This window comes from Meriones unguiculatus, chromosome 17, assembly GCF_030254825.1.
Source record: "Meriones unguiculatus strain TT.TT164.6M chromosome 17, Bangor_MerUng_6.1, whole genome shotgun sequence".
NCBI lineage: Eukaryota > Metazoa > Chordata > Mammalia > Rodentia > Muridae > Meriones > Meriones unguiculatus.
The window spans coordinates 98,559,338-98,575,319 of NC_083364.1; the positions used below are offsets into that span (position 1 = coordinate 98,559,338).

General features: G+C 46.8%; 1 protein-coding gene across 3 annotated transcripts in view; it reads right to left on the reverse strand.

The window, feature by feature from the left end:
- Dscam (DS cell adhesion molecule) overlaps positions 1 to 15,688 on the reverse strand; it is a 547,677-nt gene extending 531,989 nt beyond the window's left edge. Inside the window, exon 1 of one of the 3 annotated variants that reach the window (XM_060370834.1) lies at positions 14,867 to 15,688. In XM_060370834.1, coding sequence (XP_060226817.1) covers positions 14,867 to 14,909 — 43 coding nt within the window. In that variant the 5' untranslated portion in view covers positions 14,910 to 15,688. The remainder of the gene's footprint in view (positions 1 to 14,866) is intronic. The other 2 variants (XM_060370835.1, XM_060370836.1) reach the window with 2 other exon arrangements.
- Positions 15,689 to 15,982: the final 294 nt, after the last annotated feature.

A 15,982-nucleotide genomic window follows, 5' to 3' on the forward strand; every position in this document is an offset into this window, starting at 1 on the left:
CCAACTGATATGCTCAGCATGGAAAAACGAACCCAATAAATGAACTTAGTGAGGACAGCAGCACCTTACCAAAATGGGGGGTATGACAGAGAACACCCTTCACAGGGCCACCGTAGACACAGGCAAACCCGGGGAAGGGAATCAAAAGGAAGCGAATCCATCCAGAAGGATGACTGGGTATACCTTCTGGACTGTGCAGCTTGCACTGAGCACAGCTGCTTTCACTTCTAGCATACTCTACTCTGAATATCTCCGAGTAATTAATACTTTCCACTAGGGCTTACTTGTTTCTGGCAGCAACTCCACACTGGCCTCTGCCTGAGCCACCAGATGACATTAATATCCAGCCCTGATTGCAGGGCAGCAAGACTCATAGCACTTCCAAAACACAAGCCCAGGCCACAGCAAGGGCAGGCCTCCACCCTGCAGGCAGAACTGGACACTCTAGACACAGGCAGCAGAGGAAGGAAAATGCATTCTGAGTGGTGAGCACACAGGGTTAATCACATTGTAATTTAATCATCTGATCAAACACAAATTAGCATAATCACTTGAGGGAAGAAATGGCTGGCAGAACTCAGGCATACCTCCAGGATCCCTGTCCTTAATGATGTAAAGGGAAACATGGATTTGGTTTGTTTTTTTATTATGAAAAAAATAGTAAACAATGGCAATGGATGCAAACCCAGTGAGCTACAATTTCAGTAGCTGAGACATTATAACTGAGGTTTGATTGAGAATATCTTCTTTCTCCTTCCGAGATTCTCCTAGAACTCACAGTCCTAACCACTTTGGGGCTAAGGGTGGAACAGGCATAGGGAGTATGCCGGGATCCCAGCACTCAGGAGGTGAAGGCAGAGGGTCAGGAGGTCAAGGTCATCTGCAGCTACACAGTGAATTCCAAGCAAAACTGGGAGAGATGCGATGCTGCCTCACATTAAAGAAATGTGTTATTGTAGTGAGGCTCCAGCCTAACATACACGATCTCAGTGCAGGCCCTAATAACAATTTGGACAAGATCATCCTTTGTTCTGAGGGCCATCCTGAATATCATGGGATGCTAAGCAGTATCTCAGGTTTCTATCCCTCCACTCCAGTATCAACATCCCTGTGCCCATTCAGACCTGTGACACCTAAGCATTGTCCCTGTGGCCACAAAACTGCCATTAGAGGAGACCTTGGGATTAACCTAAAAATGACAACATAAAGACCATACTTCTCTTAAAAATAGCCAAGTGAGAATGAGTGCTGTTCTTATTTATTACCACCCGCCCCCAAAAAGAAACCCAAAATACATTTCCTGGCTTCATGAAGTCCACTTTAGATAGTGGTTCTTTCTGAAGATCTATGATAACTGGTGATGCTCATGTCCTGTGCTTCAGAGAAAAATAGGTCACAGGGTGCCAGTTCTCCTTGCCCCCTTGCAGATGGAGGCAGAGCGTCTTCTAGGAGCACTTAGTGGAGGTCACAGGCTGAGGGATCGTGGCACATTGCTCTCAGACTGCAGTGGGACCCAGCAGGTGTCCATGTCTCCACTTCCTGGTAAGAACAGGTTACTCAGAAGTTAGGCAAGCATGGAGCCTGCAAAGACCTACAGGCTCCTGAGGAAAACATCACCCTTTTCTTTTTCTTTCTTTCCTTTTTTTTTTTTAGAATTTTCTGAATTTTATTTTATTTTTCTTTATTAATTACACTTTATTCACTTTGTATCCCCCCATGCGGTTCCCTCCCTCCTCCCGTCCCAATCCCTCCCTTCCTTCTCCCTCTGCACGAATGCCCCTCCCCAAGTCCACTGATAGGGGAGGTCTTCTTTTCCTTCTTTCTGATCCTAGTCAATTAGGTCTCATCAGGAATGGCTGCATTGTCTTACCACTCTCTCCCTTTGTACAAGGAAGCTTGATGGTTTTCTCCCAATGCCCAAGAAGAGAGAAAGGGGGGAAGAAAAAAAAGGGTACAAATGGAGACAGCCCCCCTGGAGCTAGTAAATGGTCCTCCCTTCTAACAGATGTGTCACAGGGTCACACACCTCCAGTGTCCAACCTTTTATAGGTGAGATGGGTCCTAAGGACAATCATTCATACTGAAAGTTGTTGGAAGCCCAGGGAAAACCATTCTCAGTAAACTACATAAGAAGCATTTTCCATGGTTTGAGGTGATTTTTCTAACCTGAGTCATACAGTGTCTCATTTTTATATTCTATCACAAAGGTGTCTCCCTATTTACAATTACTCCTGGGTCTTTCACAGGCTATTAAGGCCGGTGATGGAAATGTTTATGACCTTTCTATGAAGGAGAGATGAGAAAGACTGACCCACCCCACTAGGAACCTCCAAAGAGAACAATGTGTGACACGCCATGCAAGCTTCAAAGCTCCCAACTGGAGAAGACCTGGTGCTATTTTAAACTGCCATCATCTTCCATGAATTCCCTCAGAGCTCTAGACTCCTGAACATAATCTTCTCTCAAAAATAAAATTAAAGACACAGAGATTCAGGAGCCTATTGTTGCCAAGAAGCAGGCATTGGCTCAGCTTTCACAGCGATGAGTAAGCAGTAATGGCAAGCTCTTGGCCTGCAAAGCCTTTTCTCCAGCCCTCTGAAGCTCCAACTAACAACATCCGCCTTGAAGGGTCATTTCTGCAGTGACTCACAATAAAATGGCCAGTGGATTTGAACATAAAACTCTTTAAGATACCAAGAAGGGAAAGGTTATTTTTAATAATATCTAAAATAAGATCTCAGTACCAAAAAAAAAAAGGTATTTTTAAAGGTTTTGAATGTAGGGCTTTCTCCAGAACACATTTGAGTCTATGTTAGTTTTTTAAAAATCAAGGACACAGTACTTGGGAAAGATAATCCCACCACTAATCAATGCCCTCAGCTCTGTCATATGGGTGGCAAGGTATGTAATGAATGGCAGAACTCCAGCTCCTACGCTGTTTTCTCTTTCCTGACATAGTGGATGGTTCATGCATTGGACAGTAGACACAGTTAAACTGGCCACTTGTCTATAAGAAGAGAGTAGGCACCAAGAAAGCTTCATAACAAAAACTGTCCCAAAGCTCTGCTATCCAGATTTGCAGTGATGTTGGGCTGCAGGCAGCATCCCTAAGGTGGGCAGCCCACAGGCAGCATCTCTAACTACAAGCAGATCCATTTCCTTCCTGGTCTCTTCCAGGCGGACTCCTCATCTAGCTCATTCAATATGACAACCTAAACGATCTCCTTTGTCAATCTCTTGCCCCAGAAAAATGTGGCTATCTTTAGGCTCCAGGGGGCTTCTCTGCTAGGCTTCCAGATGCTAATAAAAAAAGGAGTTAGGAGAACAAATACAGCTGGGTTGAGTACATCACCAAACCTTCTCCCAGCAATAAAACAAATCATCAAATATTCCAGAGAAAGAATTGCATATATCAGAAGGATTGATCAGTTCATAAATAACAGACAGGTAGATATATGGAAGATAGGCAGACAGATAGACAGATGAAAGACAGACAGACAGACAGACAGATAGATAGATACATACATACATACATACATACATAGATTATAGATACAAGATAGGTAGATGGCAGATAGATAGATGAGAGATAGATAAATACATAGAGAGAAGATAAATGACAGATAGATAATAGATAAATAACAGATAGATACAGAGATGATAGATAGATATATAGATAGATAGATAGATAAATACAGAGATACAGATGATAGATGACAGATAGGCAGAAAGATGATTGATAGATAATAGATAGATGAGTGATAGATATAGATTGATAATAGATAAATGATAGACAATGACAAAAAATAACAGATGAATAAATGATAAGAAGGTATATAAAAGACAGATGACATATAATGGGTAGATAGATGATAGATATATAGGTGATTGATAGATAAAACCTAGATGAGAAACAATTATATAAAGATGAATGATAGATGGATATGATAGATAGACATATAATATGTTATATATAGATAGCTCAGTAATATATAATGGATAAATGATAGGCAGCCAGATAATAAATAGACACTAGACAATGACACAGGAATAGGAAAAATATATGGGCAGATGATATGTAGTCAGCTGATTGAGAACAGATGATAGATGATTGATGATTGATAGATAATAGATAATTATAGATAATGGTAGGAGACAGTGATAGACACATATACAAACAATTCTGTAGCTACCATATTCTATATTAGGAGTGATTTTGAGCAATCACACTTACTCTGAGTCTTTCTCATCATCTGCTCATATCTCTGTAGAGTTGATGAAGGAAGCCCTAACCCTTCACATACATTACCGTCCAGTAAATCACTACCCCATACCAAGATACCCAGCAGTGCATCACAGTGCTCTAGAAACTACTTGGATAACTTTCTAGCCACATCTGTTATCCACCTTAATCAAAGCTCCTTCCCTAGTACATATTTTTGCAAAGGTGTACAGTGGGCCACATATATGAAAGCACCCAAAGGCATACACATTCCTTAGACAACACAATCAGACTCTCTAGAGAAGAAACTTGGCCACTATATAAAAAATTACATTTCCTATAACTTGAAGTGTTACCAGGGATGACGAAAAACTACAAAGTGCTGAATAAAAGCAGAAACACTGAGGGATCAACCTACAGGCTCCCAGCACTGAGATTCCCAAAGAAGTCTCAAGACCAGGAAAATCTCATAAGAAACCTCCTGTTTTCTTCTTCCCTCTCCTGGCCTACCTACCTAGGCATCCTGAGCCTTACCTAGGAGAGTCCAGAGAAGGGGACATTCACTGAAGTCCAGCTCAAGGGGACTGCAGACTGTTGACTCCTCCCCTCTCACAGTCCTCTGGGGACAGGCAATGGGGACAGAGGAGTTTGCAGCTATGGACCTAATGTATTGGTCTCTTTCTCATAGCCTCTTCCTTCATCAACATGTTATTCCTCTCAACCTCTACTTCCACTTCTGTTGGCTCTGAGCATCTGCACTATCGAAGCCTAAAGAATATTCTAGCCCAGCCCTCCCACCCTCAGGTACGGAATGGCATACCTGTTGGGGTGTTTGGAGTGGAGGGAAAGGGTGAGGTTTCTTGTGACTGTGCATACCAATGGAGGTTGTTGTTCTGCTGTGAGAGTCCAGAGGACAAATGGAATCAACCCCCAAGCAAAGCTAAGTACCTCAAACCAATAGCAAGATAACCTCTTAGGTCATTAGTTTTCTCCCCAAACTATTCCCTGGATTTCCAATCAAGCCTGTTCTAAGCAGCAGCCAGCAGAGTGAGACGCTACTGCTTCTCCACTAACAGACACATGCACTCATGTAGTTTCCCATCGCCCTCATGGTCAGCTGTCCTGCCAAGCACCGTGCAGACTGCCTATTTAACCGCCTGTGGAAGGACAGTTCCAAACTTCTGAAAGCACTTTTTGTCTCCTGTGCTTCGTTTTCACTAGACAGAGAAGTAAATTAATGACTTCTTTGCTGGACCTGGTCACAGCACTCTATCTCTATGATTGAATACCTCTACAACAGCAGCCTGAAGAGAGAAAGGGTCAGGGCTGGAGAGATGCTCAGTCTTTAAGAGCACTGGCTGCTCCTGCAGAAGACCAACTGTGGTTCCCTGTACCCACAAGGCAGCTCACAAGGAGCTATCACTGCTGATAGCTCCACTTGCAGGAAATCTGACCACCAACCTCTGGTCTCCAGGCATGAATATGGTATACCTGTATACATTCAGGCAAACACTCATGTACATACAATAAAAATGAATTTTTTTTAAAGATAGAGGAGGTTTTTGTTCAGGTTATAGTCCACCATTTCTGAAAGACCATGGCAGGAACGGGAGGCAGAGACAGGTCCACAGTCCAGAGCAGAGAGAGTGCATACTTACTGCTCACTCTGGACTCTCAGCCCAAGACCCAATTCTGGGAATGGCAGTGTTCACACAGGGCTCAGAATCCCTACATTAATCAGCACAATCAAGACAGTCTCTCACAGACATGCCCATGGGCCAACCTGACCTATACAGTCCTCATTAAGACTTTTCTACATGATTGTGCCAAGTTGACAAGTCTAACCAGCACCCATGTTTTAGGCATTTTTTGGTTTTTGTTTTTTAAGACAGGGTTTCTCTGTGTAGCCTAGACTGTCCTGGACTTGCTTTGTAGACCAGGCTGGCCTGGAATTCTCTGTCTCTGTCTCCCTGAGTGCACCGACTACAGGCGTGCATCTCCACACATCACACCCATTTTAATGTGGTGATGGGGGTTGAACCCAGGGCTTTCTAGGTGTGCACATACTGAGCCACCTTGAAGCCCCTGCATTTCCTCTTCATTAGACAAAGAAACTGATAATGAAATGACCGCGGTTTACAAGAGTGGCCCAGGAAGAGGAGTGAGCTTCTGCGCGTCACACAGCGGCTCACGCTGCCAGCATCTCCAGTTGTTGGGTCTCTAGTTCCTTCCTGAATTCTCACAAGTCATAAACACGGCATTATTATTTGTACCCAAGCTCTATACATCACTTATTTAAAAATGCTCTGCAGCTGATATTAAGAAATCAACACTATAATTAAGCAGCCTGGGAATTGGGGTTTTCAACATCCTAGGGGGACCCTAGAACAACTCACACCACAGCAGGGTGACTGTGGAGAAGAGAAACGAATCTGGAGTTTCCTCAGGAGAAATATGTTTACTTAACGTGCAGTCTCCACAATACTGCCAGAGGACAGGATCTGTCCTTACCATCCGGATGTGCCTCTGCATTAGAATAAAATCGGAGACATTTCCCCACAGTCCACACAGAGCCCCTGCTAACAATCAGCCAGTCACTCCACACAAGCAGCAATCAAAGGCACATACATGTCTCCACCCTGAAGGAGCCCTCCTCACTGTTTAACCCGTCCCCACTAAAACCTGACCATCATGGTGACCCCATAGCGATCAGGGGAGTGGCAGCTCCGTGTCGTTGCTTTGCAGAAGCATCAGCCTTCAGGGAGCTGACAAACAGATGACTCCGACAAAATTTCAAGGAGTATAAATGAATTGTTTCCATTCTGCTCAAAGGCAGGATAGACTCTGTTTTCCGTTAATATTGAAAGAGTCAGGGGTGGCAGGAGTCACTCTGCTTCTCTTGCCTCTCCAACATGTGTTCTTCAGTCTGGGGAGAACGTCCTCTGTAAAGTTCCTGGCTTGCCACAGACCTTCCTGAAAGAAAAGGCCAATGCTCCACACACTAGCGTGGGTGAGGGGGCGACTTCACTCAGTACAGAATTCCCACACATGTTCAGGGTCTAGAGTGTGAGCATAAAAAAGGAGCATGGGAGGAGACAAAAGCAGAGGGAGGGCCATATACCATCCTAGGAAGAAGACCATACTTGTTCTCTGTTTAGTGTGTGTGTTTGGGGGTGGGGGATGTAAGCATGTGCCTTGTGCATGTGTATATGCATGTGGCTCTGTGTGTGCACATGACTATGTGTATATGTGAGTATGTGTGTATGCATGTGACTCTGTGTGTGTGTGTGTGTAGGCCACAGAACATGGGCATCATCCTTGGGGATGCACCCACCTCCTCTGAACATGGAGCTTACCACTTAGCCTAGACTATGTGATATGTGATATGTGATATGTGGCTAGCAAGCCTTAGCAATCCTTCTGTCTCTGACTCCCCAGCACCAGAATTAAAGTATATATTCCTGAACTTTGCATTTTCGTGGATTGGGGGTGAACTCTGGTCCTCATGCTTGCAAGGTGAGGGTTATACTTGCAGCCATTTCCCCAGCTCCATGTTTTATTTTTTTAAAATACATTTTAACTTGGATATACTTAAGAGACTTGTAAGACAGTCTGCTAAGTGAAATAAGCCAGGCACAGAAGGGAAAATGACTGTCATGACACATGGAACATAAAATAAAAGACTCTTGTATCTAAAAGGTGTGTTCCTTTCCCCTTGTCCAATAACATTTATGTCAATCACACAGTCTGTAGCTCTGTCTCCTGCCCCATCAGGTCTTACCAATTAGAAGTGTGTGTATCTCAATTTAAATCTCCAGAATTTAATAACAGGTTAGCAAGGGAGGACCCTGTGACAATAATAAGATCCTCCATGTAAGCCCTTCTCCCTCTCTCTCCCTCTCCCTCCCTTTCTCTCTGTGTCTCTGTGTGTATCTCTGTAATTGTCTCTCTCCCCCTTTTCTCTTCTCTTTCTTCTCTGTCTTTCTGTCTCTGACTCTCTCTGTGTGTATCTTTGTCTTTGTCTCTCTCTCCCCTTCTCTCTTTCTCTGTCTGTCTGTCTCTCTCTCTGTATGTAGTTGCTGTTCTCTGGAGGCACAGGTTGACTCCATCCCCGGTGCCCTGCTGTGGAGTCTCTGGGAGGCCCTGCTTATTGTGGAGTAACTGTTAGTGGCAATAGCACAGAGACTACGCCCTTCCTGAACCTCACTTATTTATCTGGGAAGAGACTTAAATGAGTCTGAACAGGACACAGACTCACTTGAGTCTCTTCCCAAGCCTAGGGAGGACTTAACACTGAACTCCCAGTAGAGTCTGGCTCTGTTTCTCAGTATTTCCACAAGGGTGATTAGCTTTGTCTTTTCCACAGAGTTCAGAATGGGGCCAGGAACGTGGGGAAAGCCCACATTTAGAGTGGAGGCAATCCCTCGCAGTTTCTATATCTTTCTTTCAGGTTCTTTGCCCCTGCATTTCAAACTGGCTTTCTATAAATAGGATTGCTTGCTCACTCTTAAATCTTACTCACTGTCTTCTGAAGAAAAAAATAACTTAAATAGGGATGTAGGCAAGATTCATCAATCCCTGTCACTCTGGATCCTGTCACCTCTTTGCTCTTATCTCATCATACACCTATTCAGCTGCATCCGTGCTTTCTCCTTTGAGTGGTTTAATATTTATATATTTACATAGTCTAAGAGAGTTAATCACCCATGTTGATCAACATAGAATAAATTCTGATCTCCAAAAATCAAAAGTACACTGTAAACTTTACAACCTTAGATCTTTACATATAACAATGGATGTAAAATATAATCTTCTCACGTTACTCTGGTGAGGTGCCAACTTTCTATCAGCTCTGCTGCAAACTAAGATATCGACAAGAGACCTGCAGCCTTTTGAGACTTAAGGAAATGGTAGTGTGCTGTTATAGACATCACTAAGGCTCTAAAACTCAAAGGCGTGTGTTTATGCTTTATTCTCAGGGGCTGCTGGGATGCTGAAACACCAGGTTGCTGTTCCAAAATAGACAGGCAGTAGCCAAAACTCATCAGAAAAAAGGGGGATTCACAGGCCTCAGTGAAATTGCTGGCTGAGACGCCAGGCCCACTGCAACCCCAAGAAGGCTTCTGCCCACACAGCAGGCTGCGTCACCAAGAAGAGCCCCACCACCTTCCACACATAAGTCACTTCTGTAAGACAGCACGCCCCACGGTCATCTGTGGAGCACAAACGCTTCTTCTGCCAGGGGCCAGCTGCCTGTCAGAAAGCAGAGGCAAGCTGCCAGCTGCTCACCCACTGTTCTCATACAGCTAAAGCGGAAGCTGGAGGCAAGAGAGCAAACCAGGTGAAGAACCCAGGATGGGGAAGAAGCTAGAGAGAGCCAGAGAGAGGAGAGGTCAGGAGAGAGGAGGAAAGGCTGGAAAGAGGAAGAAGGCTGTTTCACCTCTCTCTGTCTCTCTGTCTCTGTCTCTCTCCCCTCCCCCACCCGGGCTTCCATGTGCTCTGCTTTGTGCAAAGGGCACACTTGGGCACATGGACAGCTCAGACTGTGCATTGTAGCATCTGTTGAGACTTGGTCACTTCTCAGGTGAGCCTCAAACTGACAGGTTATAGATTTCCCTAAAGCCATCAGAGTATAACAGGCTTTAGGAAGGATAATGGAGGCTGAGCCAACCCTCTGAGCATCTGGACAAAAGCTGCCTGACCTTTGAACCAACATCAGCCCTTCCCGTTGGCTCTTCTTCCCTGCTGCCCAGGTGGAGAGCTTGCAGCCTGCAGAAGGCCCTCTGACACTCCCCTCAGCATTCATAACAGCATGCATACACCACAGGACTGCCGGAATCTTCCATTCTTGCAGCATTTAGCAAAGGAAATGCAAGTTTGAATTAGCCTGCCTTTTCAAAACATTAAGGGATGTGAATATAGTTGGGGTGGGGGTTGGAGAAGAGGCAGAGGCGAGCTGAGAATATCTGCGCCCAGATCCTTGGAACGTGAAGAGTTAAGGCCAGTCCAGAGGAGCAGGTGCTGCCCAGTTCGCCTGGCCTGGCGTGGGGGTCGGGCGCGGCTCCAGGCCCCCAGAGCCTTGAAGTCACAGCTGTGGGGGATTGAGGGGCTGCGGACAAGCAGCGAGCCAGCATCGCCCCTGCTACCAGCAGCAGAGCAGAGGCCCCGCAGCTCCTGGAATGACATTGGAAGGTCAGCCAATCAGGCAAGGAGCTGCCCCCTCCAAGATGCACACGCCACCCCTGGACTTCATCGCCAGTGTGCACGGCAGGACACTGAGGCACCTGTCTGTTGACCATGGGCTCCAGACACCTCCCTTTCCTCTGTGCATCTTCTGGGATTGGAGACATGGCTACAAGCTGCGTCCCTCTTCACAAACGGAAACAAAGGCTGCCGACCATCTCTGACCTGCCAAACCCTGAACATAATCGCTGTGTGTAAACCCCCACCTCCCGAGCCACAGAGTCTGGACGCAATGAACTTGAAAGACACTGGGGAGGCGGCTTCTCAGGAAAGCCCTGGACCAGCGTGCAGAGCGTCCTCACAGGCAGGTTTGCCTGCTCTGTAGAGAGCTTGCTGCAGGAGTCTGGCGAGGTTTGCCGCCCACTAGTGTCCTATGGCGGGGACACAATTGACATGCAGGTAGCAGCAGCTCAGTGTCTCCCAGGCTGACAGTGCCTACCACCTAGGCCCAGCGTGCTCCTGAGTGCCATGGCCAAGAAAATGTCCGTTATCTGCATGCGCAGCCCCAGGACACTCACTAACCTAGGTGAGCCTCACTGAAAAGCCAGGAGAATGAAAGGTTCGTTCTAAAAACACCTCCAATGTCCTACTATTGACTCCTTAATTATGCTTAACCACATTCACAATCAAGATTTTGTAAGTGCAGGAAATGGGGAAAGCCATTGCTTTATTTTAAGACAAACAAAAAAATTCACACACACCCATTTCCCACGGTGCTCATGAATCTTCAGCTGGCCCCTCCCCCTTTACATTGAGTTTCCATGGCACTGAGCTGACCCCTGCTCAGCCTTGAACACTTTCCTTGTTTACTCAAGACACATCCATGATAACATATTTTGCCAGCTATGTGGAGATTCAGGCCTCACGAATTTAAATGGACAAATTTATTATTTTTTTTTTGGCAAAATTATGTCCCCCAGCAACGCAGTGTATGGGGCAAGGCATGTCCTGTGATTTGCTGGTTCCCAGAGAACCCTTGGTGACACCCAAATAGCAAGACAGAGAGTCAAGGAGAGGAGGCAGAGTGGCTGGCATTTATTAAAGGTCTGCCTGGCATTTTGTTTGCCTACAGAGGGCAGCTTGTAGGGGCATGCAGCTTCTGTGCAAAGGCCTGGGAATTTTACATGAACTCTGAAGACAGAAATAATCTTACTCTTCTCTACGGGGGAGAAGGAAGATGTTTTCGCTTATATATTTCTGTGGAAACTAACACTTAAAACATCACCTTGGAAGACTTCAAGATGCACCAGTATTTACAAAACCTGCTTCTACGGTTGGATAAAATCTCAGGTGTCAGTCTGTATGCCCTGTCATGAGATCGCAGAGTCCCAAAGGTCCCGCACACTCTGCATGTCCTTGATAAGCTTCTCACCACCACCACTCCACCCTCTCCTGCTACAGCTAAGGAGGCTCAGGAAGCCCGACAGCACAATGCAGGGTGCTCAAAATCTCATGGCCAAAGAAATGTCAATGTCAAGGATTCATGTATGGAAAGCCAGCTGCCGGGTACAGCAATGACACAGTCTATGTAAATCTGCTTACTGTCCCCATTTTGCTTGTCTGGAGCCCACCGCTGCCCGTACCCTTGTCAGGAATGTCATACGAGGAGGAGCTCGCTAGGCTTGAAAGCAAGAGCGCCTTGCAGAGATGCAGCCTGGGGGTCGTGTAGAGCACACACAAGCCACATGTACCTGCAGACACATGCCCCTCCAGCTGTCCTGGGCACATTTCCAGGGTCCTGAGGTGATGCCGAGGGCTCACAGCCCCCTGTGCCTTCCCAGATGAGCTCACACATGCAGAGACTGCTCTCTTGCTTCTGGTCTTTGCCCCAAATGCTCTCTGCAGTCTGTCCAGCAACAATGCTTTAAAAACAAACGCCCTCCCCCCCATTACATGCTTTCTACTGTTCAAACGAAGACAGACTGTCTAAAACACAGACCAAAATTCTTGCTTCTTAGCCCCTCCTCCAAATATCCAGTTGAATAATATTTTACAAATGAAAAAACTGACTATAATAGGAATTTTAGTGTTTGAGGCCTAGGAATATTCAATTTGGGTCTTATCATACATTTGGGTATTTTTCAAAATGAAGATAGGTCAAAATATTGCAGTTGCTGACCAAAAAATAAAAAAGGACTCCATTCATATAGTCAGGTAGTATTTAGTTTCATATTTTTGAAATGTAGTTTTACTAAAAGCAGCATTTTAAACCAAGCTCTTATTTTGATATGTATAAATATATAAAATATATTTATAATATTTTGCATAGTATGTCTCAACATCATCCCTAGAGAAATCCAAAAATACACATACACACACACACACACACACACACACACACCAATGCAAAAGCCCAAACCTCTGGAGTCAGCCCTTTCCATCATGCTCGCTCATTTTTACATAAGGCGGCTCCCTGGCCTCCAGCTGATAGGGTCAGAGCAGCTTGCCATGCATTTTACTGCAACAATCCCCCACCCCCGATTCTCACAACAGATGTTAACAGGCTTGCAAATAATTCTTGCATGACTATACCCACGTGCACCCGATCAATTGTTGCATGTATTTTCCATATGATAGATTTCACTCAATTTGAACACTGCATAGAATTCTTTATATAGTATTTTTAGTTATGAAATGCTAATTTAAAAGTCATAGACATTTATAGCATCTCTGTATCAGAGACTATCATAATTTCTTCTGTATCATGCTCACCATATAGATATCACAATGCAATATAGATACTGGTTGACTGACAACCAGAACAGCCTGGCTCACCATCCTGAATCATCTATTTCTTCCCAGAGTAAAAATCTCCCTTCATCCAGTAGCCCAGGCCTTTGCAAGGAGTCCAGCCATGTCATGCTGACAAGGGAGACACACTGTCAAGCTTTGGAACACCTCTGTGAACATCTGGGCCTTCTCTGTGCTTTTCCACTAAAGCAGCAAGCAGTAAGGGCAGCTCTAGAGACTTGACTGCAGCTCAGAAAGCTCAGAAGCACAGCTGTGCCCCTAGGTGAAATCCCCCCAGGAGGCAGGAAGGGTTAGTGCCCTCTGGAAAAGGGGGCGTCTTGTCAGAACTTGTTGTAATTTCCCCCGGGAGGAAATCTCCAGGTGAAAGCTCCCGTCACTTTGCTTTCAGTTACATTAAAGAGCAAAGGACCATTTTCGTGTGAATTTGGGGGTACCTTCTTCATTGGGCTCCATCTTTTCTTACTCATTTTTTTTTAAACCTGGGAAACATCATGTCCTTCCTTTGGCCATGGCTTAGCTGTGCTCTAAATCTGCAAAGAAAATGCAGCTAGTGCTTACAGCTTCCCTGGGTATCTTCCAGAAAAATCTTACAGCCTCCCCTTGGCTTCTCCTCCTGTTTTACTGTAAGGAACAGTATATTCATTCTCAGTCTTTATATTCATATATTCTCCCCTTCTCCTCTCTCTCCTGGGTATAATGGTTTAATTTTAACTGTCAGCAGGTTAGACGTTTTATGCAGATGTTCCAAATTTTGAGGTGGGGATTGAAGAACTGGATGCTTCCAAGCGATACCAAATGATGACAATTCCCTCTTTGCCACATGAAAAAAAGCCATCCATACATGTAAGTTCATATTTACGCTGTGACAGGCAGCCTAAGGTGCAAACACACTTACTAATTGGGTTTGACTCCATCAAAAGCAATTAAATGCCAGGAGGAACATCTCAACATGCAACCCTGAGCTGAACATGAGTGGGAAATACTGTGTACACCGCTCACTGATTTCACTTTTACAAGTATACAGGTGATTTTTTTAAAAAATTTGTCAACATTACAGATGATGTAATGCTTAGCAGTGCATATTTTTACATACACTGCTGCGAGGAACATGTAGTGTCCAGGGGACAAGGGGGATGCAGACAGACGCATCTTTCCCACAGCCTTCCAGGATGCACTGTAGCAGAATTAAGCAGAGGCTTTACGGCTCAGGAGCGCAGAACCTGAAGGCTACTGTCTTAATTGGCCCCTGCACCTGCCTGCGCTCCTCAACGCCATGTCCTTTTTCCTGGTTGTGATATTCAAAGCGGCGATCATCCCCTTGCTTCTCCCCAAACCTGGCTGGCTGTGATGAGGTAGCTGTCTAGCTCTGGAGTTGCTCTCTGAGCTAGCACTTGGCTAGCTAGCTAGGTAGGATGCTTCCAGCGTTTGGCAGAGCCATGCCTTGCCAGCCTCCTCTCCATACGCCTAACTAACCTCTCCAAAGCAATGCAAATATATTTTTTAAATAAATAAATGAACGCATGCATTAACATTCCGACCCGGATAGGAAAGGAAAGGGAGGAAGACTTCACCCATGCATCCAGACCCCCGCACCGCACCCACCCCCGGGCCCCTTCCCAGACAGGAACCAGCGCAGACCGAAAGGCTCACCATTCGCGAAGCTCTGGAACAAGGAGAGAGCCAGTATCCACATGCCCCTGCTGCTGCCCGGCCTCCCGCGAGCCAGCGAGCCAGCGAGCGAGCCACGCGCCGGCCTCGCCCCCCGCGCTGCGCTGCGCTCCGCCGCGCCCGGCCCGGCTCCGCTCGCCGCCCGCCACCTGCCCGGGGGCCGCCCAGCAGCCGGGCCGCGCTCCCCGCACGCTGCGCCCCCGCACACCTGCTCCCGGGCGCCGCGCCCCGCGCCGCGGACACAGCCCAGGTGCGCCGTGCGCTCGGCTCGGCTCAGCGGGCCGCGGGCAGCCAGGCGCGGGCGCACAGCCGCAGCCGCGGGCGCGAGCTCATGCCGGGCGCCCCCGATGCGCAGCGCGGCCAGGCGGCGGCCTCCGGGGCGCCGGCCTCACCCTCCGCAGCCAGGCAGCAGGCGCGCGGCCAGGCTCATCCTGCTGCGGCGGCCTCGGGCGCCGAGTCCCCTGTGCTGCCCTTCCCTGCCTGAGCCCGGCGGGCCGCGCGCGGAGGCGAGAGGGGACCCTCCCCTGCTCTGGCCGCTGGGCGCTCTGCAGTCTTAAAGCAGCAGCGGAGGAGTGCGGAGGATCACGCAGTCGGCGGGACCCAGGGCTCAGAGGCTCAGAGACTGGTCCCCGCACAGCCCATCGTGTGTAGCTCTGTTCTTGCAGGTTGTTAATGAGATGCGGCCGGGGGCTGACCACTCCAGAGGGGTGCCAGCCAGGCAGAGGTGACCGCGAGGCATTAGCAATGTGCAGCAGGATTCGGAGTCCGTATCGACTCTGAAAAGTCTAGTCCATCTGCCTAGAGGGAAATGCTGCCTCAGAGTCCTCGCGGCTCCTGGGAAGAGCTCTGTGACTTCACTGGCTGATTTTTAATTATCTTGAATACATACTAGGATACAAACATGAGCGATTCTAATTTTGATCTCTGAGTGGTGCATAAAAACTGATTAAAATAGCTGATACGTGTGTGAGTCCCAACATGCAACCCCTTTCTTGGCACTATGCAGACAGCAGACCGTGCCCTACAGAGTCTTCAAAGGAATCTTGAGGCAATGAATTTCAACAAGGGCCCTTCAAAGGCACATGTCCGTATCCAGCG